Raw genomic sequence first — 26232 nt, forward strand, 5'->3', positions numbered from 1 at the left:
AAATATTTAAATTAGTATTTTAGAATCTTAGTTATATAAAAAGGAAAAAACAAACAAACAAACAATGAACTAACCTTAAACTTGTCAAAAAGGAGGTTAACTAAGATTAAAATTTGCACGTGGTAGTCAAAATTATAGTTGAACGATTAAATAATTAATCCAAACAAAACAGGAATCAAGGGAAAGAAGGTGGAGTGGAAAATTACCGGGAATAGATGGTAGCGGAAGTTTTGATGTTGCTTGCGGTTAAAGGACGATACAAGAGTAATTGGTGGGAGTGGCCGTTAAGTCCTATTTCTCCGCCTTTCTCTATTTAAACGCCCAGTTATTCCACTCTTTCTTTTTGCCACGAAAATTTCTCTGTTTCTCTTTTGTTCTGGCTTCCATCAATATTCAATCAATCATCGGTGTGCCGATGAAACTGAAACATGAAGAATCATCATCACCATCATCTTCTTGTTCATCATCATCATCACCCATCAAATTCCTAATGTCAAGGCATCAATGCAATACCAGCATTTTTGGCCTCTCTTTCTCCTTCATTTTCTCCCTATGGTGCCTCCTCCTCTTCTACATCAAGCTTCGCCTTGTTCATGGCACTGGAGGTCTGCTCCACTTCCCTTTTCACTTTTTATATCTAACCCTTCATTTTTTTATTTATTATTTTCATACATTGCAATCATATATGGTCATGCACATATTTTTCTTATTACCATGTTTTCTATTGAGATATCTGCCTCGTTTTTATGATTTTGCAATTATAGGAAATGATAACATCCATGACCATGACCTTGCATGCATGCCATATTATTATTATTCATTCTTATTAATGTCACTAATCCTTGCATGATGTTTTTTTCCACAAATGCAGCTATGTTAGAGTTCAATGAATCAGGTAGCTCCAACAACAGTCTTGGTCAGAAACTTTCAAAACCCTCCAACTCAATTCCCGAAACAACTAGTTTAGAACAAATGTTTTGGCACGTTTTAGGCAACGGTAGTAATTTGGTGTGCAAACCACAACCTCCACAAGAGGTAAACAAACTTAAACAAATTCCTGATGAGAAACTTCATCATCACAATTACGATGAATCTCGAGCGCAAGAAAAAACAAAGGTCATGGACTCTGCGCTTGTTAACATAACTCACAGGCTTGAATCTGATGGTTCTGTGTACAACTATGCCTCTGAGTCCAAAGGTGCAAAGGTGGTGGCCCATAATAAGGAGGCCAAAGGTGCAAAAAATATACTCGGGAAGGATCATGACAAGTACCTGAGAAACCCTTGTTCTGTTGAAGGAAAATTTGTTGTTATTGAGCTCTCAGAAGAGACCTTGGTTGATTCTGTGAAGATTGCAAACTTTGAGCATTATTCTTCTAACTTCAAGGAATTTGATTTGTCAGGAAGTTTGAGCTATCCAACTGAAGAATGGAGCATGCTGGGAAACTTCATTGCTGCCAATGTCAAGCATGCACAGAGCTTTAAGCTGCCTGAACCCAAATGGGCAAGGTATTTAAAGTTGAGCTTGATTAGACATTATGGATCCGAGTTTTACTGCACACTGAGTCTTGTAGAAGTTTATGGGATCAATGCGATAGAGCGGATGCTTAAGGATCTAATTGTTGCTTCTGTGGCATCCATTCCTGATAAGTTGCCTGTTCATAATATCACTGACCACTCTTCTTTGAAATCAGAAGATGGTCAAATTGACAGAAATGGAAAAAAAGTTGATACTAAGAATGATACTGTGGCTGCTGAGATATCAAGCAATGATACCGCTAGAGAGTTTGATGCAGAAGCAGTAAAAACAACGATGACTGCAAACTTGATTCTTGATCCTGTATTAGAACTTAGACAACAGCTAAATGGTAGGGTAGCAGGTGACACTGTTCTGAAGATTTTGATGCAGAAAGTGAAGTCAGTGGAGGTGAATTTATCTGTCCTTGAGGATTACATCAAAGAATTGAACAGGAGACAAGGGGTTAAATTACTGGATCTTGACAAAGAGTTCTCCAGATTATCAGAATGCCTTGGACAAAGCAAGTCAGAGATCAAAGACCTATGGCAGTGGAACACAAATATGGTGGGTTACCATGTGCCTCCGAGCCTGTACCTTTCCTCTTTTTGTCTTCTCATCATGTGTCACTCTCAATTTCTTCTATGCATTTACAATTCTTGGTCTGTTTCATTTTCCAGGAAAAAGGAATATCTGAGGCTGAGTCTTGGAAAGATGCTGTCTCATCTCAACTTAATGAAATAGCCAGAGAAAATAGCATGCTAAGGTTAGTATAGATCATTTTGATAACTTTGACTGAAAGCTATCTATCGCAATATTGGTTTTTCAAATTCACATGTCTTAGAGAATCTCCAATTGGAGTTGCTTATGGGGTTCTTAATTAAGAACTAGTTCTTATATAGTTACATTGTTGGAGTAATTGACATGGGAATTTTTGTTTGTTTGTATAAGCAATGGTTCTTAACAGTTCTTAAGAATTGTGAGACAATTTTAGAACCCATTTTAAGTTCTTAAGTGCACCATACTAGTGAAAACTTTTAAAATTCTTAAATCTCACGTGACATTGTAGGCCTCAACAAAAGTGAGTTAAGATGCTATTGTAACAAATTTGAAATCAACTCGTGTTAGTCATTTCCATCCCTGCTTGCTCATATTGTTGACACTAATACTTCTCTCTGGTGAACAACCCTGGTTTTACAGCATTTTGTAATAGAAGATTGCTTTTTCCTTACCATTGCTTCAGTGATATTTCTCTCTTTCCTATATACTTTTTCTCCGGTATGGTGATTGACATGTCATTCATACACTTTCATTTCAGATCAGACGTTCGAAAGGTTGCAAGTAATCAAGCAAATATGGAAAGCAAAGAACTTGCTGTATTAGCAACGAGTCTTGTTTTTGTGTGCCTTGCCGTTCTCAAGATAGTTTCAGTACACATGTTGACGTTTTCTGCATCATACAATGCAGATAAGGTGCGCCAGACAATTAGAGGATGGGTTACATTATTTGTATGCTGTAGTGTAACAATATTCATTATATTGTTTTATAGCTAGGCCATTCTATAGTTAATGTTTAAAGTTGTCACGTAGTAAAGCCATTTTTGTTACTGTACTGCAACATGCAAAAGAAGTGGTTCCAGATGCTCTAGCTTCACTTCCATAGGTTGCAATGCAACTATGCAGTGAGATGCTGATGCTGAACTCTTTTTTCAGTGCCTATTAGGTCATTACTTTTCAGTACTTGAAAAGATTTTATGCACGGAGAAGTTTTTGGTAGTATTAATATTTGATTACATTGTAAATTTACAACGTTATATGTATATACACTACCTCTCTTCAGCAACACGTGCAAAAAAAAAAAAAAAAACCTACTTATAAGTAGAGCCATTGAGTATCAAACACTTATGTGCAAAAAGTGGAGTAATCTAACATCACAATATCATCTTGGCATCCTATTTACCATGTCCTCCAAGCTCATAGGATAGCACATTTAAGTGTGCCAGCCATTCCATATATTGTCTGTCAGAATGGCATTCACTGCATAAGTTGGATGAAACCGATCCCACCAGATATGGTAGGAGGCATTACTGCATGCCATTTCCGGTGATAAGCACATGATCCAGCCCTTGTACTTCCCCAATCCACAGCAGGCCTCGCTCGTGATACTAAAGCCTAATTATGGGAGGTAAAGCAGAGTAAGATGTCATGTTAAATGCTACAGAAATTCCCTAATACACTAAAACTAGCGTACCCCATTGTCCAGAGGTTCTTCGCTATGCGAAGGTATGGGGGAGGGATATTGTACGCAGCCTTACCCTTGCATATGCAAAGAGGCTGTTTCCGGATTCGAACCCATGACCAACAAGTCACCAAGGCACAACTTTACCGCTGCACCAGGGCTCGCCCTCTATAGAAATTCCCTAATACACTGAGAGGTATAAAAACAAAAAAAATACTAGTAGTACCATAACGTTCATGATACTTTAAAATATCCATGGAACCTTCTAACACGTCACAGAAGATGATATTAGCACCAGGGAGCTCCTCAACAAGATTTTCAACCATGTACCTCGTGAGAAAGTTAAATTCAACGGCCAAGAATTTATCTGCTCAGCACATTCTCCATTTCCACTGCCGTACTGCCACAAGTAGTAAGTGGCACATCCAATAGGGGCAAGTCCCGTGATCACCACTTTCCTGACATTTAAATTGCATAAGTTCTACGTCACCGAGGATAATGTATCAGTTAGGAGTCAGTTTCAGTTGCTGCTGTGTGCAGAAGAGTCAATAAAATTTCAAAAAATGTATAAAATTACATGAAAATATTGAACATGTCCAGAAAAATAAGTGTTAGGTTAATCAGGCTAAGCGTGTGCAAAACTGCAAATTGCAATGCTATGCACACTAAAGGTGCAAAAGCCCCAAGACGATCCAATAATTTGCTAGTTTAGAAGCATTACTTTTATAGACATTTTCTAAACAATGTCTTAACTGAACCTGTCCTAGTAGAACTAGGTATGTACAATACAGGTACAGGTGAAAATTGAACTAGATTTTGTATATAAAATAATAAAATAAAAAAGGTAAAGAGGGTATGCTCTGACTCAGTTAAGGTGGGGTGAAAAATAAAATGAAAAAGTTGGAGAAAATAAAATTATTACGTAATAAACATGTCCCAACCTTTTTTTTTTCATTACTAGACATTACATTTTACATAAAAAGTTTAAATATCTAAGTGTTTATTATTTTTATTTTTTAAAATTTAAATGGACTAACTCCCATTGTGACCATGGATAAGTATGGACTTATGTTTATGCGTCAAACATGTCTCAAGAAAGAGTGTCTTTTGACACGCGAACATGACACCAAAATAATGCATTTGAGCTTTAATTATAAAATGGATTAATGATGAATAGCAAGATTTTTTTTTTAAAAAGAAAGTATAATGGATGAGAAAATAAATCTAAAGAGCATTTAGCTTTATCTCTCGCTTGAGTGAAGGTGGTAAAAAGTGGTTGAAATTCCAGGGTAGGTAGCAAATAGTAAATAATGTAGACGTTGATTCCAATAGAAATATAGAAGACAAAATTGGATATGAGATTGGTTGCAGCATCCTCGCCCATTTTGAATATAAACTGCTGAAGTGTGTCTGTAAATTGCTGAATTTGCTGAGGGAGATATGCTGTCCCTGCATCAATTTATATGAACTTACAACGTGTTTTCAATTGGTAGGAAAAGAAAAATGAAGTGAATGAAACAAACCAATTAAGAGCCACTAGAGAGAATAATGCCAGCACCAGCAGAAGCGTAGTTTACCCCTTTAATCATATCCTCCACAACCCCTGTCTGCACAAGATAACTTGGCACAAAAGGAAGCCCAAGACGCTGAGCTGATGCCAAAATTATCATTATCATAAATACTAACATTTACTTTAATTCAAGAAAAATAATAAACTAATAAAAAATAACATGTGTGAATTTGTTATAAAGATAGGATCTTTATTCACCAAGATAATCGACGGGGATCCTTCCGTTGGAGAATCTTCCGGCGGGTTGGTGGGTGTCGAAATCTTTTCCGTAAGGAAGGTGATCGGGGCGCGCGCGAAGGTGCCCAGAAAATTGTTGGTTCCGCAATCAACGGAGGAATCTCCGATGACGAACAGCGCCGGCGCTAAAGGAACATGAGAAGAAAAAGGTGCGGTTGAGGGAGGAGGAGGATCTTGGAATTGAAGCAAGGCTCTTGATCCTACAAATGTGGAAGATAGTATTACAGTAGATAAAAGGTACACAACAGAGATTCAAGTTTTGAACCTCTCAGTCTCAGAAATGTTATGTTCACTTCTTTTGGCGGGTAACAATATGCCAATCACACCAAATGCCAAAAGGAAGCCCGTTCCAATCTTGGCCAGAAATCTTCTTCGGCCCATGTCTAGATGAATAAGGTGCCATGGAAAATTGGACCAAAATAAATAAAAGAAAAATAAAATCCCTTCATTAATTAATTGTTAAATAAATCTCGTTACATAAAAAAGGTAAGGATACATTGAAAAAACAGTATCTACTTGACACGTGTGCATCTGCACACCCTAAAAAGAATTATAATTATTCAGATGTCATTTTCTTTTTCTGGTGGGTACCGCTGGCTGGATAGTATAGGCATAGGCAAATCCATATTTTTTTTAAACAGCCTTCACAATAAAAATATGTTTAGGTAATGAGAGTGTCTCCATGAGGCTTCCCAAAAACGTATCTTAGGAGGACACGGTGGTGGATGTGGATATATTTATTTATAAATTAAATTAAATAAATAATAATAAGACTATTTATTGAGATTGTCGTTGGTTCATTTCAAAACGTTGTGATTGACACGTGGATCATACGTGGTGGGACCAATGGCACATGAAGTGCAATGATATAGGAAAGTAAAATTTACCAACTTTTCTTTCTGTTGCTAAATTACATTATTAGTGTACCTTAAACTACATTATTAGTCATAATGCATGAGAGCAGATAAGATCGGCCCTCGCAGGAATTAGTTAAAATAATCCTATCTATCTTCTGAATCTGCTTCCATTTAAGCTCTCACCCTTCCAACACTTCTCCTTGATTCTTTCCCCTTGATAAGAATCCACTCTCGATTGCTACCATTCCAAATTCAAGCTTCTTACGAGAGATTCGTTCATTGCTTCTTTTTTTTTTCCTTTCATTTTATACGGCATACAGCACCAGACTTTCCTTCATGGGCATGGCAATTTTTCCATAAAAATTCGTTTTCTATTTCCTCTCTTTTTTTAATTTTTTTATTTGGGTCTTTTCGATCACTTTGATTGAAAGACCTTTTTCTTCTTGGTTAGTTTTTGTTAGAAATATTTGTTGATGAAATTCAAATCCACAACCTCTCCCAGCTGTTCCTTTCATACCTTTTTAACTACTAGATCAATCTTATATATCCGTATGGCAATTATTTTTGTTTTATATATTTTCAAGATTCTTATAAATCATTATTCAAAGAGATTGTTTATTTACATATCTGATTAGTCCATAAAAAAATGGTCAAGGAGTGTCAACATATGTTGTTGGGTATTGCATTGACACAATGTTTATTGTCTCTGCAGTTTGAGGATTGCACATTTGATTGGCTTTACTGGTCCCAAGCACGTGAGCCTTACTCCCCTGATAGGGTTGATTATATCAAATCTCTGGATGCGGAGAAAGATACAATTTTATTGAAGAAAGGGGTTGACAGAGGCCTCACTCCCTATGAAATTGGAAGCATTATGTCTAGGGAAAATTTGAACAAGGAATCTGTAATCGACGAGATTATTTGTGAAGTCCAAGAATCATTGCTACCTGGCATGGAGGAATATGTGTTTCTTGAATCTGTCTCCCAGATCATGGATTCCCGCTTGATAAGCTTTCAAAATAGACTCTCTGGGATTCCTAGTTATATTATATAATAACAATAATATATATTTGGATGTATTAAGTGAATACTATAGTCCATATTTGGATGGACTGCACAGGCTATTTAAAGTGGGGTTAGCTAGGTGCGTTCTGGACAATATAGGTCTTGAAGCTCTTGCTCCTCTCTCATTCATACACTTCCGTGAACTGTTTTTCAGAATTTTATTGCCATGTGGAACAGAAGTTAAAAGGTTCTGATAAGATGTGTTTTCCACTAAGATTTTTATGTATTTTAGGTTTGTGTGAGGGTTAACACAGGAGTTGGATGGATACCTTGTGTATAGTTGTAATATGTTTAGAAGCTTCATAAGGGGCATTTTACTCATAAAAATATATTATTGATGCCTGCTATTTATTAGGCATTTTTACTCATGATCCAAGTATCCTTACTAATTGCTTATTATTTACTTGTTGTTGCCTCTTATATTTTCTAAAGGCTTAAATCTGTTTAAGGACCATGATAAATCATTATATTTAAAGTCTTTTCTAAATTAGAGAAACAAATAAAAAATCACAACTCAAAATTTGAAATCAAGGACACTTCTTGATAAATGATCATTAAACTTTTATTTTGGACTATGGATGGTCTAAATAATAATAATTGTCAATTTAATCTTAACAATAATGTGTGGTTCAGATTAATAATGCAGCTTGGTCCATGTGTAATAAGTTTTCAGTGTAGCCTCATTGTCCAATTGGTCAAGAATAACTGAAGTTCAACAAGTTGAAGAGAAGGAAACCCATAAAACAAAGTTGAATAAGGCGGAAGGTACAACAAGGAAACTTCATCTTTATGTAGTGGCCGATGGCAAAACGTTAAAATAGCAAGTAAATATTTACCCAAAATAGTACTAATAGATCACTAGGATAAAAAAAAGAAAGGTAAATACAAAATAACCTTCCTCAACCTGTCAAAATATTGCAATGGACACAAAATTATGGGACCACTTGTAATAAAATCCCAAAATCAAATATATCAATCAACATAAGATCTAAATTGGCCAGTCCATGTATAAGTCAAATGGGCCGATCCAACAAACTAGATTCGAATCAAGTAATCAACAAGAATAATCATTCACATTCATTAATTCTGACGAGAGGGCGAGATTTTTTTATTTTTTATTTAGCTCCGTAATTAATTCGAGTCTGGTAAAAAGCTGGTAATTGATCTTCACGACAAGGGGGATCAATCAGTCTCGCCTCAGGCCAAAAAAGAAAACCATTATTTCAACAGAGACTCTCTCAAAAAAACAAGTGATAGGATAAGAGGGAGTGAGGGACCCAAACACATAAATAATATTGAACCCAATGTCCGTAAAATTGAAAATTTCTCACTCTAGCTTATAAACTATATAAATTTTAGAGATTAATGTAAACTTTTGTATAATAGGTCCAAAGCAAGACAAAAAGATTACAGGTAAACAGAATTGGATTGAAGGGAAAAAAACAAATAATAAAAGTTTTACTTAGCTAATTTTTGCACACACTCCATGTGCCCGTGGCAGTGGCTTTTGCTTTGTTTTGTTTCACTTTGCCACATCCATCCTCACATCATCACATCACCGAGCGAGCCATGGCGAAGCCCGAAAGCCGCACCAACTTGGCTTCGTGTTTCGTTGCCACCATTTTCTTGATCTTTCTTCTCATTGTCGTCTTCATCGTTTACTTCACTGTGTTCAAGCCGCAGGACCCCAAAATCGCTGTGAGCGCCGTCCAGATCCCTTCCTTCTCCGCGACTAACGGCACCGTCAACTTCACGTTCTCACAGTACGCCTCCGTTAGGAACCCTAACCGAGGCACGTTCTCGCACTACGACAGCTCGCTCCAGCTTCTCTACTACGGCAGACAGGTCGGCTTCATGTTCGTTCCCGCTGGCAGGACTCAGTACATGGCCGCCACCTTCACCGTCCAGTCCTTCCCCTTGGGCCTCGGTCCCCCCTTCGTTGATGGGCCCAGTAATGTGGGGCCCACGATGGAGATCGAGTCGAGGATTGAGATGGCGGGGCGCGTGAGGGTGTTGCACCTCTTCAGTCGTCACGTGGAGGCCAAAGCTCAATGCAGGGTCGCCATCGCCATCACCGATGGATCCGTATTAGGTTTTCGGTGCTAATTTAGCAGTAATTCTTTCTTTCTTTCACCTTTTTCCTTCTGTACCTGTAAATTACTACTACTGTAACAGTAGTTGTCAGCGTAAAATCCTAAATTTTTCATCAAGGGTTTACCAAATTAGCGTTATTAGGAGCTAAATTCATCATCCAAATGTTTAGTAGCAGGAACTATCTAAATTTAATAATAAATTATCTTTCAAAATTATTGAAAATAGTATAAGGGATTTTCTTCCTTGAATTCAAGTTGCAGACTTGCAGGTCACTTAAAGGATGGTAAATAAAATGTCTCTTTTTTTTTTTTTTCTTTTTTACACAGCAAAGTAGGACCACTTTTGTTGTCTCGTTTAATTTTCACAGTATTTTTAAATGTATATATGCTGAAAAAAAGAAGATAGAGACAATTGTATATAATATAAATATTAGTTATGGTATCAATTATTTGATGTTTAAATAATTAAATTACTTTAAAGTTACAAGTCAACTAAGAAAGTGAATAGGAACTACGGGTTTAAAAGGAAAAAGAGGATTTTTTTTTTCCTTTTGTGAGCTGAAGCAAACCCGGATGCACGTTCGATAGTATACTTTTTTTAGTAAATTACTTTACCTTTTTATTTTGTATTTCGTATAAAAAAAAAAACTTTTTCATTTGTAAAATCTAGACAAAGTTCTATTTATTTTTTACACACTATAAACATCTCATCCTATTTTATAAATGCATTATAATTAAATCTCTTTATTGTACATGATAAAACTTTTAAAATATAATTAGTATAACACAAATGATATGATTTTTTTCAAAAGATCACATGTATATTTTATGAAAGATAATTTTGTTTGAATCAAATAGGAATTCCTCATGGACAACAAAGATTTACATTTAAATACTTAACCTAGTTGCATATTTAAATGTTGAACTCAAGAGTAAAAGGTCTTAAATATTAAATATGTTTTTAATCTATGATATATATTTGAATTTTATGTTTGATTCATGATAAATTATTTTTATTTTATGATATTTGAAAAGTTTTGTTTTATGATAGTTGAAACTTTTTTTTTAGAAGAATGTAGTAAAGACATAAATCTTGTGATTAAATATTTATAATTATCGTCAATAGTATAGCAGTATACTTTTTAAAGAAAAGGACGACAAGGCTGCAAAGTATGATATGGCAGGTAAACAAATGGAATATTGAACTTCACGAGAATAACGTTAATTGCAGCCACTTAAGTGCTCTTTGTATAAACTTTTTTATAAGCACCCACAGTGATAAGAAAAGAAAGTAAAATTAATTGAGTTTATTCCTTAAAAATCAACATATGAACGAAGTTCTTTCATTTAACTTGATCATCAAAGTTCAAAACTGATAGCTGTTGAGGATGGTCACAATCCAGGTTTGACTTTTTTTTTAATAGCAAGAGGAGTTAAATCGAGGAGAAAATTTGTTTCTTCATGGTTGCTGATTAGTATGGAATCGTTAAGGAAGGGCAAGACTTAATGTGTGTTAGATACACTATCTTTAAGGATTGCACAAGACAGAGACACAGCGAGTCTGAAGTCTTTTAAAAGACGTTAATTATTACCTTTCTTTCCCTTCTTTTATATATATTTCTTCTTTTATCCACGTCAGTTTCTAAAAGTGTATATCTACAAACTCAACTTCTGTAACTCTTTTTTATTATCTATTTAATATAATCTTGTTTTTATTGCCCTTTTTTATGCTTAATTGTTTATTATGGTCTGATAATCATTTATATAGTATTTAGAAGATAATGTATTAAAAAATAGTTATTTTATGAAAAATTGGAAAAGGGTATCTGAATGAAACCATTGCTAGAAATAAATAAATTAATATTCGTTTAGCTTATTTTATTCATCTGTAATCTTAATGTGATTTATTATTCTTATCTTTCCAAATAAATTTAGAAAAAAAATAAATTAGGTTCTTACGGAAAATCAAAGATAGAGTATTATAGTAAATATAGGTGGAAACTGAAATATATAAAGAAAATCATAACATTACATCACAAGTAATTTTGAACATATTTGTATTTTAAATTATCTTTTTATTATTACCTTATCTCTTACTTTTCTTAATTTTGAACCTTGTGAGGAGTTTCACAAAGTTAATGTAGCTTTGGTTCATCGGGAAGCAAAATGATTCAGCTAATTTTCCTGCTAAGCTCGGCGTAGGTAAAAAATGCTCCTTTTGGAACATTGGATTGTTCCTCTTGATGGTCTGCATTAGTTTGTTAGATGAGGGATTGGTCACTCTTTATTTCCATTCTTATTGTTGATCTCTTCTTTCCTCGTGTACCAAAAAAAAAAATCTATTATCTCCATCAATATAAAAGTGCCAACAGAATTTATAACATGCACCGTTCATTTCCAAAATTAACTTCACATGGAAAACCAGAGACAGCATAATTAAAGTCAATATACAATTATGCATACATCCACCAACATAATATCAGTGTGTTTGGATTCACGGTGAAGACCCAAAAATCACATGAAATACATGAAAATCTAGAAGCAACAATGAATTGTTTTGCTTTCAATGGTAATCAATCCAACCTTATTGTGCTAGTATTCCAAACACACACTATAACAACTACAAGAATTATTATTAGTATTGGTAGAGCTTGGATTCCAGGCGTAAGTCAGGTTTCCAGCACTGGTGAATCCCATGAGCTTCTTTGAAATCCCTTGCAGGAGTATAATTAACTGTCACAGAAGCTGAAGGAATGAGGTGAAGGGGTTCATCAGATTCCTTCCCCGACGCACCCATCAGTAGACAACCAAGGGAGGTTTGAGTGGCTAACTTTTCGATGTTTCCTGCACCAATCTCCTCCATTTTTCTTCTGTGCTCAAAGTATCCAACATACCCAGAGCAGATATTGTCAGATGGATTCACAAATAAGCATGGGACCCAGGCCGACAAAGCAGCAAATGGATCAAAGGACAAAATTCTTCTTCTGCTTAGCCTTCATAGCAATGGTAAGTCCAGCTGTTACAACACTGCCAGCAAATCTAAGCCCATGTTTCAATTTCTTGTCCTTAATTCCCTCAATTGGAGCAGATACATATGGAGGGTTGAAGAGAAAAGACTCCATAAATATGCCAGTCTTGGCCATGGTTTTCCTGGTGAGCATTGCCATTGCTGATCCTAGCGAGTGGCCGGCTAACCAGATATTGGAAGCACCCACAGTAGCCACCAAATTTCAAACATCTTGGATAGCTATCTCAACACGTGAAGTTTGATGAAGCCCATTTCACACAAAGTTGATATCCAACTCAATGTCACAGGAAACTGAGCCTGCCTTGGTTATAGTTCCTCGGAAGGCAATTACATAACGTGGACCTCTACGTAAGGTGTCATTGCACATAGATGATGGAGGCTTGAACTCATGAATGGCAGCAAAGATGGAAGCATCAACATCAACAACAAGTGTACGAAGCAACTGAATGTGAAAGAACGCCCACCAAGGCAGTGCAAGAGCATCAGAACCTTCACGCTGTTCTTGCCTGTCCTTCTCTAGAACATAAACACATTGGACCAAACTAGCAGCAACTGACTTTCGATGATATGCATTATCCCTAAATACAATGGTGGAATCTTTATCAGCTATTAACAAAATCCCAACAGCAAAAAAAACACAGATGCAACTTTTAGGATTCCAAATATTCTTAATCAAGTCAGCTAATATTGCAATGTTGAAACTTTATGTCCAAGAAGAAGAATAATCTAACTCTACTAGGTCTTTGATAAACTGAGTACTGTGTAAAATCTCCAAAGAAGATAAATAGTTGAAAGAAGACATATCTTGATGTAAACATGCTATTATGAACAATACTGCATCGAACATCAAGGCACATTAGACATGACGAAGAATCGCTACAAATACACAACATAACAAAGATATTGTGTTTTGATCTGTTCAACACAAGAACAAAGTTCATGTAATTTAATGGGTTTTAAATATTTATGAGATGTATGATTATTAAAATCTTCTCTTCATATAGAAAAGAATAACTCTTTCAAAATTTCATTTTTTAATTTCTAAATTAAATTTTAATATTTTTTTTAAAAATATCAGTAGCTAAGAATGACATTACATCACAATATAAATGATTTATCATAAATGTAAAATGTAATTTTTATATATTAAAAAATATGGATTTGTTATGAATTTTAATTATAATATAATTTATATATTGAAAAATAATATTTTTAAAACCAGCCTGAATTTATTTTATAATTTTTAATATTATATACTATTTAAAATTTATAAAATTATAAAATTCAGGATCTAAAAAATTATAAATTAATATAAATGACTAAATCATATGTTTTGTGAGATAAAAGTTGACAATAGTTGACAAAATAATTGACTCTTCTGTGAAAATATTTAAACATGTAATTTTATTTATCTTTAAAATATTTTAGATTAACATTTAAAAATAAAAAAGATTGGTTCAAAGTGATTCTCTAGGCATGTTTATCACCAATTTTGGATCGATTCTTTACTAATTTTCACGAGTTGAAGTGCCCCAATTATTTTTAGTGTTTGACTTTGTCACCATATTGATCTCTAATGAAACCAATGGTTTCAATTCAATTTTCAAAATAGTATTCAAAACTATTTATTTATTATAATTATCTTATACAAAATAAATATTTATCCTATACATTGCTCAAACTTAAATACTTATTATGTTAATTTGCAAATGTATTATTATTATTACTATAAATAACTAGCATTTTTATTTGTGAATTGCATGAGTCAAATTCAATATGTATTTTTTATAATTATAATTAGTTATTTTAAAAGATACATTTTTTTAATATTATATAATTAAAATAAATGTCAAATAGTTATAAATATGTACTTACATCAAAATTGTCAACAAAATGAAGTAACATAATTAAAACTTAAGAATCTTTACCTGTCCTGGCACATTTCAAGGCCTTAATATGAAGTTTGTGTGAATCCCGAAGGATGGTAGGTTGTTGTTTTTTTTTTACCGAAATGGATTAAAAAACAAAATTAATTATCATAATAGGTTGATCAAGAAAATATTTAACAAAATAAATAATTTTTATCACATAAAGATATACCTTGGACTTTTTGTTTGTCGTGTAACAAGAAGGTGTGGTGTCATCTTGTCGGCTAACGTTAAATACTTGTTTAATGACTACAATTTAATGTCAGTTAAATTATTACAAAATACCTATATAATAAGTAGAAATGCATAATGAATTATGAAAAAAGGTAGATACTAATGAAGCAATAAGAGTATATAATTTATTTCTTTTGGTAGTGAAGAATGATGTAATAAAAATATATATTTTAGTATTTTTATAATATACTACAAATCATGATAGATAAAAATTGTTATATTCTTTTTTCCTCTAGTACCTCTTTGTATATGTATTGAGTGAACCTTTTGGCTTAAAAAAATAAATAAAAATATCTTTTTGAGACAAAAAAAATTGTTTAAACCTCAATTTTTTGTATATTCTTTTTTGGTTCAATATCTAAATGGCAACTAATTTCCTCAGAAATGATCAAATTAGAAAAAAAAAAATGATTTCAAAGAATAAAAACTCAAAAATAGAACTTTCATATAAACTAATTAGGAAAAAGTTCTATTTTGGGAAGCCTAAAAAGAGGAGTCAAACATTATATATTGTAGATTTAGAAGTATAGATAAGGTTGAAAAAATTAAAATTCCTTCCAAACTAAACAAGCATCCAATCATTTAAAACACAAACTTTAAACAAACATAGTTAGTTTTTTGTTTTGCCTTTATTTCATGCACTTCACCAAAAGAAAACGAGCTTTGAATTTTTTAAGAAATTAATTGCTAATGCTAAACTAATCTTTTTCTTGTTCTAAATCCAGTTGTACACAATTCTTTCAAGTATCTTAATGACACATTTTTTAGACTTTAATTATATTATATGTTTGTGCTATGATAGAGAGATTCATTTAGTCATGATATTATTTTTATATAAAATACCATTTATTTTTTAGCCATAGGAATCAAATTTGTACAAAGCATGTTAGATAAGGAGAAGCAAGAGAAGAGATTTGGATTGAGATTAGTTACTTCAAAGAATAAGTCAAAGAAATGAGGAACAGACCAAATGAATAGAGAATAAGTACGAGATATGTTGAGATTAGTTAATTTGTTTTAAAACCGTATTTCTCTCCATTATATAAATATCTTAACTGAGATATGTTGAGTATAAGATCCTATACATTAACATATCTTAACTGAACTATTTTGAGAATCTAGGATGAGGATATTATAACTTACATCAACAGTCTCCTTCGTTAAGGGTTTTTCTCCCGTTTGTTTCTTCTTCATTCACAAGTAGACCGTGAGTGTTTCACAAGTTTTACAATGGCAGGCGCTTTCATCGAATCTAAGGGAGGCAAAGCCTATCCTGGTGGGCTTACACGGAGAGTCTTTTTTACATGTTTCGTGGCTGCATTTGGAGGACTAATTTTTGGTTACGATCTTGGCATATCCGGTACATATTCATAAATTTTTTAGATTTATTCTTTTCTCATTACTCACGTGTATGTGACAAGTTTTTTTCTATTAAAGATCATTAATTGTTTTTTCTTACCAAATATTCTAGGATTCTTGAGTACTAATCGATAGTTGATGATTATGCAGGTGGAGTTACGTCTATGGATCCATTTTTGAAGAAATTCTTTCCCGAAGTGTATGAAAAGGAGCACGACATGAAACCATCTGACAATCAGTACTGCAAATTCGACAGCCAAACTTTGACCTTGTTTACTTCATCTCTGTATTTGGCGGCTTTAGTGGCATCACTTGTTGCATCTGTGGTGACTCGAGCCTTTGGAAGGCGGCTTACGATGATCTTTGGGGGTTTGCTCTTTCTCTTTGGAGCTGGACTCAATTTCTTCGCTGCACACGTTTGGATGCTTATTGTTGGTCGTCTACTACTTGGCTTTGGAATTGGATGTGCCAATCAGGTAATCAAACACATACCTTATTAGTTCTGGTTTAGTGTAACATTCAGAGTTCACTCATAATTTTATGATTTATAATAATGTAGAGTGTAATGGGACAAAAAATGTTAGTAACACCTTTTCAAATTCATGATTATTAGAATCTAAAAACTAGGTTAAATTAATGGACAAAAAGGTCATTGTACTAGACAAAAGAATTAAACCAATTCATGACAATTTATATTAGCTTTAATCAAATATCAAATTATAATTTAACTTGATAATTATGGTATGAAAAAAGTCTTTATAAGAAAAAAAATCATTTTTTAAACAAAGTTGTTTTGTTTGTGTGTTTGTATTTGCAGTCTGTGCCAATCTACATGTCCGAGGTTGCTCCATACAATTACAGAGGAGCTCTTAATATGATGTTTCAATTAGCCATCACTATTGGAATCTTTGCTGCTAATCTCTTAAACTATCTTTTTGCCCAATACAAGGGCGTGGATGCGTGGCGCTACAGCTTGGGTTGTGCTGCAGTACCTGCGTTGATGATAATCTTTGGTGCATTCTTTCTTCCAGAGTCACCAAGTTCATTGATTGAACGAGGTTTAGATGAAAAAGCCAAGACAGAGTTGCAGAAGATTCGAGGAAGCAAAGTCGACGTAGACGATGAGTTTAAAGATCTTGTGGCTGCGAGTGAATCCTCCAAAGCTGTGAAACACCCTTGGGCCTCTTTGCTCAAGAGGCACTACAGACCCCAACTTACATTTGCCATAGCTATCCCTTTCTTCCAACAACTCACTGGCATGAACGTCATCACCTTCTACGCTCCTGTTTTGTTTAAAACCATTGGCTTTGGTGCCACTGCTTCTCTCATGTCTGCCCTCATCACTGGGGCTTGCAATGCAGTTGCCACTCTTGTTTCAATATTCACTGTTGACAAATTTGGGAGACGCACCCTCTTCTTAGAAGGAGGGACACAAATGTTTCTTTGTCAGGTATATTTCTTGAGTTTGATTATGATATGAAGATCACCATGAAACTAGTGACCCTAAAAAAATTATTTTAAAAGAATCTTTATTAATTAGATTTGAGTGCTAATTTGTTGTTTTTGTGCAGGTTTTGATTACTAGTTTAATTGGAATAAAATTTGGAGTTGATGGAACACCAGGAGAGTTGCCAAAGTGGTACGCTACTATAATTGTGGTGGGCATATGTGTGTATGTGGCAGGATTTGCATGGTCTTGGGGTCCTTTAGGGTGGTTGGTGCCAAGTGAGATTTTCCCACTTGAAGTGCGATCTGCTTGCCAAAGTATAAACGTTGCTGTTAACATGATCTTCACCTTTGCCATTGCTCAAATCTTCACCACGATGTTGTGTCACATGAAGTTTGGACTATTCATTTTTTTTGCTTGTTTTGTGGTGGGGATGAGCATATTTATCTACAAGTTTCTACCAGAGACCAAGGGTGTCCCCATTGAAGAAATGCATGTTGTGTGGCAGAATCACCCCTATTGGAGAAAGTTTGTTAAACCAACTGACTCCAAACCTCCTAGCGACGAGGTATAGGAGAAGAACTACATTCGTGTGTGGTGTGATCATTAATAACACTCGATTACGTGTCATATGGAGATTAATTGGACCTATGTTAATTTTGTTAATCTAATGTTTTTTAGTCTAAAAATGTTATTTTGTCATATTGTGTTAGGGTTGTACTTGTTGTTTACTTTGGGGTTCCTATTCATTGGTAAAATTCAAATAAATGAATGGCTCTGAAAATTATGAAAACTGGATGGTGAAATTTATAAAATTAAAATTTGAATGGTAAAATTTGTAAAATAATAAAATTCTGACGGTAATTAAGCCTATATTATACTATAATAAATAGTATAATAAATAATATTTCATTCACTTGTCTCTGTTGTTTCCTTTAACTTTTTTTCCCAAGATTAGTCAATTCAAATCTTCAAAAATATCACACAATTAAAATTAAGATATTAAAAATATTATTTTAATCTATTTAATAAAAATTATATTATTTTAACAAATTTAAAATAAATTTTAATTTGATAATAAATATATTTAAAAATTACTATATATTAAAATTATATCAACGTCAAATTTAATAATTATAAAGTATTATGAATAATGTTGAAATTATTATGATTAATTAAACTAACTATTTTTAAATTAAGTGGACTATATCTTTATATTAACAAGAATAATGAAATTTTAAAGTAATCCTTATGTAGCTAAAAAAAATTAGATAATTTATTTTTTAGATAATTTTTTATAATTATAAATTAATTATTATCAAATAATTATGATAAATACTTAAAATTTTGAATAATTAAATTAATAATTATCATTCTGAACGCTTAAATTTATGATACCTAATAATTATAAATTAATTATTATCAAATAACTATGATAAATATTTGAAATTTTGAATAATTTTGTTAGTTATTATCAATATCTTTATCTTTTATCTTCATATTAATAAAAGTTAACAAAGTCTTGGGGGAAATTCTTATACATGAGTCAATATACATACACCTATATGTTACAAACACCTACTATATGTTACAACTACAAAAATTTAGTATTTGTTGAGCTTGGATTCCAAGCGTACGATGGGATATGTCGTATATGAAGTGTAGTTCAAGAGTGAATACTTCTCGAATAACGAAATTTTTAGTGAATACTTTGAAACCCATTTACAAGGAGTGGCTATTACGGGAGTAATCTTAATGCATAAATTAAATTATTCTATGCCTGCTGTTCGCGACAAATATTTTTTGAAACGAGTGAAAAGTTGGGACAGAATTGAAAAAATGAAATATCTACAAAGGGCATGAAGACACTCAAATTATCTCACCAAAAACCTTTCTATTAAAGATGACAATTACAATATGCGTTTTACAAAGCAAAAGCCTAACAAAAATAGGAGAGAGAGAGAGAGAGATTTCTTGATCAATATTAACAATAACGCGATGTAGCATACACATCTATATCATATCTACTTAGACCATGCAACTGCATCGATCTCAGCTTGTGCACTCCGGTATAACTCAAGTCTCTTTGATAGGGCACTTCGTCTTTCCATGATTGCAGGATCCTCATTCAGAAATGAGGACAGACGCTTGGGCTGCAAAGACGATTTACGCAGACTATCAGTGTTTAATCTATTAGGAAAATACATAAACTATATGGAAACAGCCAACATATAAAAAAAAACGTTAATAATAACCAAAAGACACATCATAAAACTAGGGAACACAGGTTATTTCTCACCTCAATTTTGCCTAGCTCGGTGAAAAACTGATCAAGTAGGCCTCGTTTGGCTTCCCTCACTTGACAATAGACAATTGACTTGGGAATTGAATGACGCAGACTTGCACAGACCATATTGACATAAGACAGAACATTGGTTCCTGTTTATACATACACATCACTACTGTTAGTAGTTCAATTCATTTCCAACATATTGACAATGTACAGGCTAAGGTTAAACTATAAGGGAGAGCATGATATCTCAGTCCAAGAAAATGAATTTTGTAAAACTTACCAATTCTCCTAAGATATGAATCATTATATCTATCAAAAATTGAATGTGTAGCATTGCCACCCTTATCAACATCTTGAGGAAGCTTCCGAAAGTAATCAACCGTCAAATAGCCACACTCCATATCAACTAGCTGTAGTGTTGCTCTTTTGCTTTCCTCCCTCATTTTTTCTAGCGAATCAATGGCGGCATTCCCAACCTCAACACGTAGACCAGGATATTGCTTCAAGTCCTGTGAGTTAACCAGACCAACAACGTATGTGTATCAGCTAGGGAAGTGGGATGATAATGCCAGAAAACAACTGCTCCAAGTGCGTGGAAACCCTATGTTTTAATCTCTACACAAGCAATTTTTTATGTTTGTCCTTATACCTCCATTTTGTAGGAGTTTTGCACCTCCAGGAAAAAAACAATGACCGAAATATATAAAAATAAAAAATTACCATATAGGAACTAAAACATAGAATTTGTAGGTATAGAGACTAAAACACAAAGATGAGACAAAGTATAGAGGGACCTTGGCAGTCACAAGACCCATATAAAATCTTTCTAACAAAAGAACACATGTTCTTTGTCCCAGGAAAACTAGGACTATACATCAAATTGGTTTTTATTCTTTGATAAAAATTATGGCAATGAATTTAGAAGCGTTTTCCTATTGCATAACAGGTTGAGCTAATAATTAGTCTTTGATCAAAGTATTAGCCATTGGCATCTCTCTAATTTCAGCAGCTTTACATAGTTCACAAATAGAGTTTACAGATTAATGTACTGACAGCATCTAGGCACACAACCATGCATATTTTATTTCCTTGAGCAAACAAAACTGAATTTTTTTTAACATCAAAATTAAAGGCATAGCAGCAAGGAGGACCAAACCTATTAAATTTAAAACATAGCAGGACAACAGAAACACTAAATATCAATATGGTGAGGAACTTACCAGAGTCTCACTAATAGCTTTGTGAACCAGGTCTTTTAATAGGGAATGAACCTGGTAACACAATTCAAAATGGCATAAATAAATAAGAAAAATGAGATCAGCAAAGATGAAAAGTTGCATAATTAAATAAATTAACTATGACAAAATACATGATAAATAAAAATGCCAAAATTTGTAAATTTCCCCATTCTAAAGGCTGCTTCAGACAAGGTGGAAGTTGAGGCTAAGGTTTTTTAATCATTAAGGAGGCCAATTATCAACTTGAACAATTTTCCCCTTGTAATTTCTACCACACATGATCTCAAAAAATGCTTTTGGGAACAAATAAATTTACAGAGAGGAGTGATGATCAATGGCAAATTTCCAATTTGTATTTATTATTATTCTACGGAAACCATTTCTTTACAGTGAATGAAGATCCAATCTACAAGTTTCAAAAATATTTCTGACTGGAGATCAAAACTGAAAGGGGTACACCGTAGACATAATTGTGAATGCTAAATTTAAAATAGTACTTGAGAAACTTTTAGTGTGTCAATTGCAAAAGGAAAATGACTAATTATATCAGGGTCATTAAAAAATGTGCTTAATAACAATAAGTTTCATATCACTGATCTCCAATTTATACATACCGCATCAACAGCTGCCTCAGCTGGACCCCTGACAGTAGTTAGAGAAGATTCAATTAGTCGACGGTATCCTTGTTCAGGAGCTATTAGATGAGGTTGATACCCATCAGCTTCCGTAATAAGTTTCCTTATATTTTCCATCGAAAGCTGCTTATCAAACTGCAGCCTTTTTAAGGCAGCAGGCAACTGATTGTCAAAGACATTATAAATTTTATCGCCTCCAGGTCGCCTATAAGGGATTCACAAATTATTGTAGTTAGTTTGAGAAAATGAATGAAGCACAAGGATAATTAAGAAACAAGAAGGATAAGAGCGCTGAATTATTTTAAAATAAATGCACAAAAAGGTAATACATACACGCCATCAAGATGTTCTTTGAATATATGATCAAATGAGCGGCAAATTTCCATGATTGAATACAGCTTTCCCTGCATGTGTTTTGTAATCAATCATTTGAAAATTCAAATATAGCATGCTACATTATGATCCCTGAAATTGGAGTGCCATAGGTACCACTAACTTTCAATAACCATAGCTAGTATATTTCAGTTCACCAGAATCAATGGACGAATAGTTGGAAACCTGGAATGGACTTCATTCATCAAAGACACAAGGGACAGAGGATGGAAATACAAGGCCTTTTTCAACAGCGTACCATATAAATAATCAAGAGTTTTTGGAAATTTATAATTCAAATAGGTTGGAGCTATGAAGACCAAAATTACCCCATCATCAGCTGCAATAGGCTTTCCCAGACGACTCAGTTCAGCTTCAAGTTCAGCAATTGTTTTACTAATAAGAGATTGAATACCAGGAATTTTGGACTTGATTACTGCCTCCAAATGCTGAGATATAAAGCATTATGATTTAGTCATCGAAACAAGTAAAATAAAATGTTCCAAGTATTAATATTAATAATAATAATGTAAAATAAAAAAAATAATATGTTTCATTCAATTAATGTTCTATAAGGATAAATTGTTATTTTTGTACCTTAGAAAGCATCTTTGCTAGATGCTCAGAACCCATTCTGTTAGCAAGGTGATTATATTCAGGGGTATTAGAAAAATATTCACGTTCTCTACGTCTAGCAGCAATCATGTCAACATTCTTGTTAATATCTGCTTGTGATCTATTGACAACACCGATCCACGGATACTTTAATCTATAAGCTCTCCCCTCCAACATCTGAAGAAATTATATATGTAATAGAGGTCAGTACTGAACCAAGTAGCTAGGTTTGCACTTGTGAAAATGAAAATGTGCCTGTAATGAGGTAATGAGGTAATTAAAGTAAAGACTAATTCTCCAGCAGAAAGAATGTTTTAAAACACAAGAAATCTTTAGCAGTATAAACTTTATCCGCCTTCCTTCCTTATTAATAATTCAATATGATACATTGACTTAGTATAACTAAAAAATGATCAACTTACTTCAACAGCATCAGTACCCTTGTCCATAAGATCAATCTTTGTCAAGACTCCAAATGTTCTTTCCCCTTAAATTAAAATCAATAACAATAGAATTAGAACATCAATAGACTATTTGCTTCAAGCTGTTCAAATCAATTGAATTGCTTATCCATTTGAATCTTGGTCAAATGTACATTTTCAAACTCATTGATTCTTGGGGACCAAAATGAACCATTAAATTGCAGAACAAACAGTAATCAAGATTACAGAAAATAAAATATGAAATTACCTGTGGGATCCACTTCACGGGATATTTTAATTGCATCAGATGTTGCAAGATCTTGATTGGCAGGTGTAATAGCCAAAATTAAACAGTTTGGCTGCAGATTAACATCAAATTTAGTAAACCACATAATATTTTACCAAATGTTTGAAATCAATTTAAGCATGTCCCTTAGGTGTTGAGAAACCAATGAAGTTCAAGAAAATTAAATACTGCTAGGTTTTCGCACAATCAGCCAACTTAGCAAGATCAATTTTCTAGCAATGTAAATTGTATTTTGAAAAGCTATATCAGACAAGTTGTAGCAGGGAGGCAAATGTAATATGCTGTCCTGCAAATTTTTTTCCATAAGTTTCCTATTACCTTCTCAATGTAGGAGCGAACCATATTCTCAATATCTTGGACAATACTATCTGGTTGGCCCTCTGTATTTTGAAAAAACCATCTGTTAGCATGTCTCTCTCCAATCACCATAATAAATGTCTAACAATTCCCACAGGGTTAACCAAAACCAAGGACCAAAAAGACACATCCAATTCGTTGCTTACCTACAGCTACCTTTGTAAGGCCAGGAAGATCAATAAGAGTCAAGTTAACAACTGCAAATGTCCAAGGAGTCACAGTAAGTTGAAAATTTGGATGAAAATTAAAAAATAATCGATGCCACAACTTTACATACCATTGGGAGAATATATACTAAGATGAATTGGAACGCTTGAAATCTGTCTTGTTCGTCCAGTCTCTCTATCGGTTTCATCTTGAATCTCTTTTCTCACAGCAGCTGCACAATTACATTATTATTATTATTATTATTAAAAAAGTTTCACATTATAAAAACGAAATAATCATTGAGAAAAAGGGACACCAAAAGGTAACAAGTATTGAGCAATGAAAAAGAAATAAAAGAAAGCGGTTAGCTAGGTACCAAAATCGGTGAACCTTTTCCTGGGAAGATGTAGAAATTCAGCATACTCTCTGCCACCCTCGTCAATCTTGTGAAGCTGCAAAACAAGGGGTCGCCGAGTAACAATCCCTGCAAGTTGTGTTGCATGCACCACATCACATGAGTAATGTAACTAATTAGAGCTTAATTGGAGGTTAGTAGTATAATTACCTGATCCACGAGGTAAGAAATCCTTGCCAACAATACTTTCCAATACTGAGGACTTTCCAGAGCTCTGAAAAAACAAGCAAGTGAGAAACGTTCTCAGAATAACTGAGAATAGAAAAAATAAATGGTTTGAAATGAAAACCTGGCCACCGACGACGGCGATAGCGGGGAGAGAGTCCCAGAGAGTGGGTAAGGCACTTGCTTCGCCGTGGTCACCCAAAGCGGTGCAAGCCCTCTGGATTTTGTTCACCAAAGAAATTAGGTTCTCCATTCACCCAAAGCTTAATTTTCTGAATTTCTTGTTTAGACTGTGAATTTGTCTTGTAATGTAAGGACGAGCTACTTCTGAGTCGTGTCTGAATGACTGATATTCATATAGCTTGACACTCGCGAGTTTTTCGTTTGCTTTAAGTCATGGACAAGGTTTTGCATTATCACATCTATTGACCGTTAGAACATTTAGGTTCATTTTTAGGGAACGCTAATTAAAAAATATATATCTTTGGAATTTTTGGTTGACTGTTTATTATTTAGAAGACCTCATCTATTAATTTTTGCTACCACACTTGGTTTAATTGTTTGTATTTTGTTAACAGTTATGTTGAAGTCGGATATAACATCTGATGAGTTGATAAATTATCAGCAAATTATGATACAAGTGTGACGAATCTCATGTTCTCCACTAAAAAATATTTGATGTAAAAATATAGGTTAAATTAAATTTTTTGTACATATAATATATAAGTGGTTTTTAGATTATTATTTAATATTCATTTTTTTAATCAAATATATGATAAAAATATTAACTTTATTTTATTATTTATTATTAATCGTTTTTCATTAAATGATAACATGATATATGAAGTATCACATCGTTATCATTATAACTTATTATTTTGGTCATTAGTACCTTCCCGTTTTCAAATTTAGATGCTCATGCGATGCGGATTGCCAAATTTGAATTCTCACTTGAAATTATGTTGTTGTGTGGTGGGGGCATGGGGCTCATTTGGTTCTGCATTCTTATCGCTCCACCGCCTTACCCGTAATTGTACCGTTGAAATGTGGTCTCAATTGCAACTTCACTTGCCTTGCAATTTTACCCCCAAAAAAAATCTTTTTTTCATGAAAAAATACAACAACCACCTCTAATTTTAGATAGGCAATAATTTTTTAAATTAAAAACAAAAAAAAAAGAACACAATGACTTTAGTAATATTTGTACATTTTAAAGATAAAGTGAAATTAACTTTTTCATGTCGCAAAAACCGTGAAATTTTTAACTTTTAAGAATTACTTCTAACTCTAAATCATCCAAAAATAGAAACAGGCCTTAAAATATTTAACAACACAAAATTTTGGAGAATAAAATACGATACTAATAGTAACTATGTAAGGTGTTATTTAATTATAAATACACGATCAATATACTATAACTTCGATCAGAAAAAACAAAAAAAAAAACTACAACTTTGTTATATTTCACTATTTTATTTTCTAAATATCGAACCGATTTTACCTTTACTGACAAAGCTCCTAACTCCTAACCCTCAGTCCATTAGTCCTGGTTATCAACTTCAAATAAAATATTAATAATAGCTAACTTGCAGAATACTAAGCAAAATGAAATAGCCCCTTATAACAAGTTTCCGGGATATATGCTCACTTAATACCACATAATTTTGTGTGAGACTGAGAGTATGCTTAAATTAA

General features: G+C 33.4%; 4 protein-coding genes, 1 long non-coding RNA gene and 2 pseudogenes across 6 annotated transcripts; 4 read left to right on the top strand and 3 right to left on the bottom strand.

The window, feature by feature from the left end:
* Positions 1-415: 415 nt before the first annotated feature.
* On the top strand, positions 416-3091 carry LOC114376388 (SUN domain-containing protein 5-like). Its single transcript, XM_028334482.1, has 5 exons — positions 416-605; positions 872-2082; positions 2196-2281; positions 2834-2987; positions 3065-3091. Exons 1-5 carry the CDS (start codon positions 416-418, stop codon positions 3089-3091), a joined length of 1668 nt encoding a protein of 555 aa, XP_028190283.1.
* Positions 3092-3264: 173 nt separating this feature from the next.
* Positions 3265-5989, bottom strand: LOC114374822 (annotated as a pseudogene).
* A 503-nt stretch (positions 5990-6492) lies between these two features.
* LOC114375078 lies at positions 6493-7850 on the top strand. Its single transcript, XR_003658699.1, has 2 exons — positions 6493-6966; positions 7130-7850. It is a non-coding gene; the product is annotated as an uncharacterized LOC114375078 (long non-coding RNA).
* Positions 7851-8847: 997 nt separating this feature from the next.
* LOC114375418 lies at positions 8848-9791 on the top strand. Its single transcript, XM_028333194.1, has one exon. It carries the CDS (start codon positions 9052-9054, stop codon positions 9586-9588), a length of 537 nt encoding a protein of 178 aa, XP_028188995.1. The 5' UTR covers positions 8848-9051; the 3' UTR covers positions 9589-9791.
* Positions 9792-12210: 2419 nt separating this feature from the next.
* On the bottom strand, positions 12211-14545 carry LOC114376389 (annotated as a pseudogene).
* A 1381-nt stretch (positions 14546-15926) lies between these two features.
* On the top strand, positions 15927-18237 carry LOC114373509 (sugar transport protein 1-like). Its single transcript, XM_028330983.1, has 4 exons — positions 15927-16125; positions 16275-16600; positions 16942-17574; positions 17696-18237. The coding sequence occupies exons 1-4, from the start codon at positions 15996-15998 to the stop codon at positions 18143-18145; spliced, it is 1539 nt and encodes a 512-aa protein (XP_028186784.1). The 5' UTR covers positions 15927-15995; the 3' UTR covers positions 18146-18237.
* Positions 18238-19418: 1181 nt separating this feature from the next.
* On the bottom strand, positions 19419-24952 carry LOC114373508 (dynamin-related protein 5A-like). 2 transcript variants are annotated; one of them, XM_028330982.1, is made up of 16 exons: positions 24662-24951; positions 24523-24586; positions 24334-24441; positions 24088-24189; positions 23957-24007; positions 23772-23833; positions 23415-23505; positions 23147-23211; positions 22707-22901; positions 22439-22558; positions 22071-22141; positions 21717-21942; positions 21085-21135; positions 20145-20373; positions 19871-20010; positions 19419-19724 (listed from the first exon to the last, which is right to left on the bottom strand). In XM_028330982.1, the coding sequence occupies exons 1-16, from the start codon at positions 24788-24790 to the stop codon at positions 19596-19598; spliced, it is 1833 nt and encodes a 610-aa protein (XP_028186783.1). In that variant the 5' UTR covers positions 24791-24951; the 3' UTR covers positions 19419-19595. The 2 variants fall into 2 exon arrangements, with proteins under 2 accessions (XP_028186783.1, XP_028186782.1); XM_028330981.1 differs by having other exon boundaries at positions 24523-24952.
* Between the last annotated feature and the right edge of the window lie 1280 nt (positions 24953-26232).

Source organism: Glycine soja, chromosome 11, assembly GCF_004193775.1.
Source record: "Glycine soja cultivar W05 chromosome 11, ASM419377v2, whole genome shotgun sequence".
NCBI lineage: Eukaryota > Viridiplantae > Streptophyta > Magnoliopsida > Fabales > Fabaceae > Glycine > Glycine soja.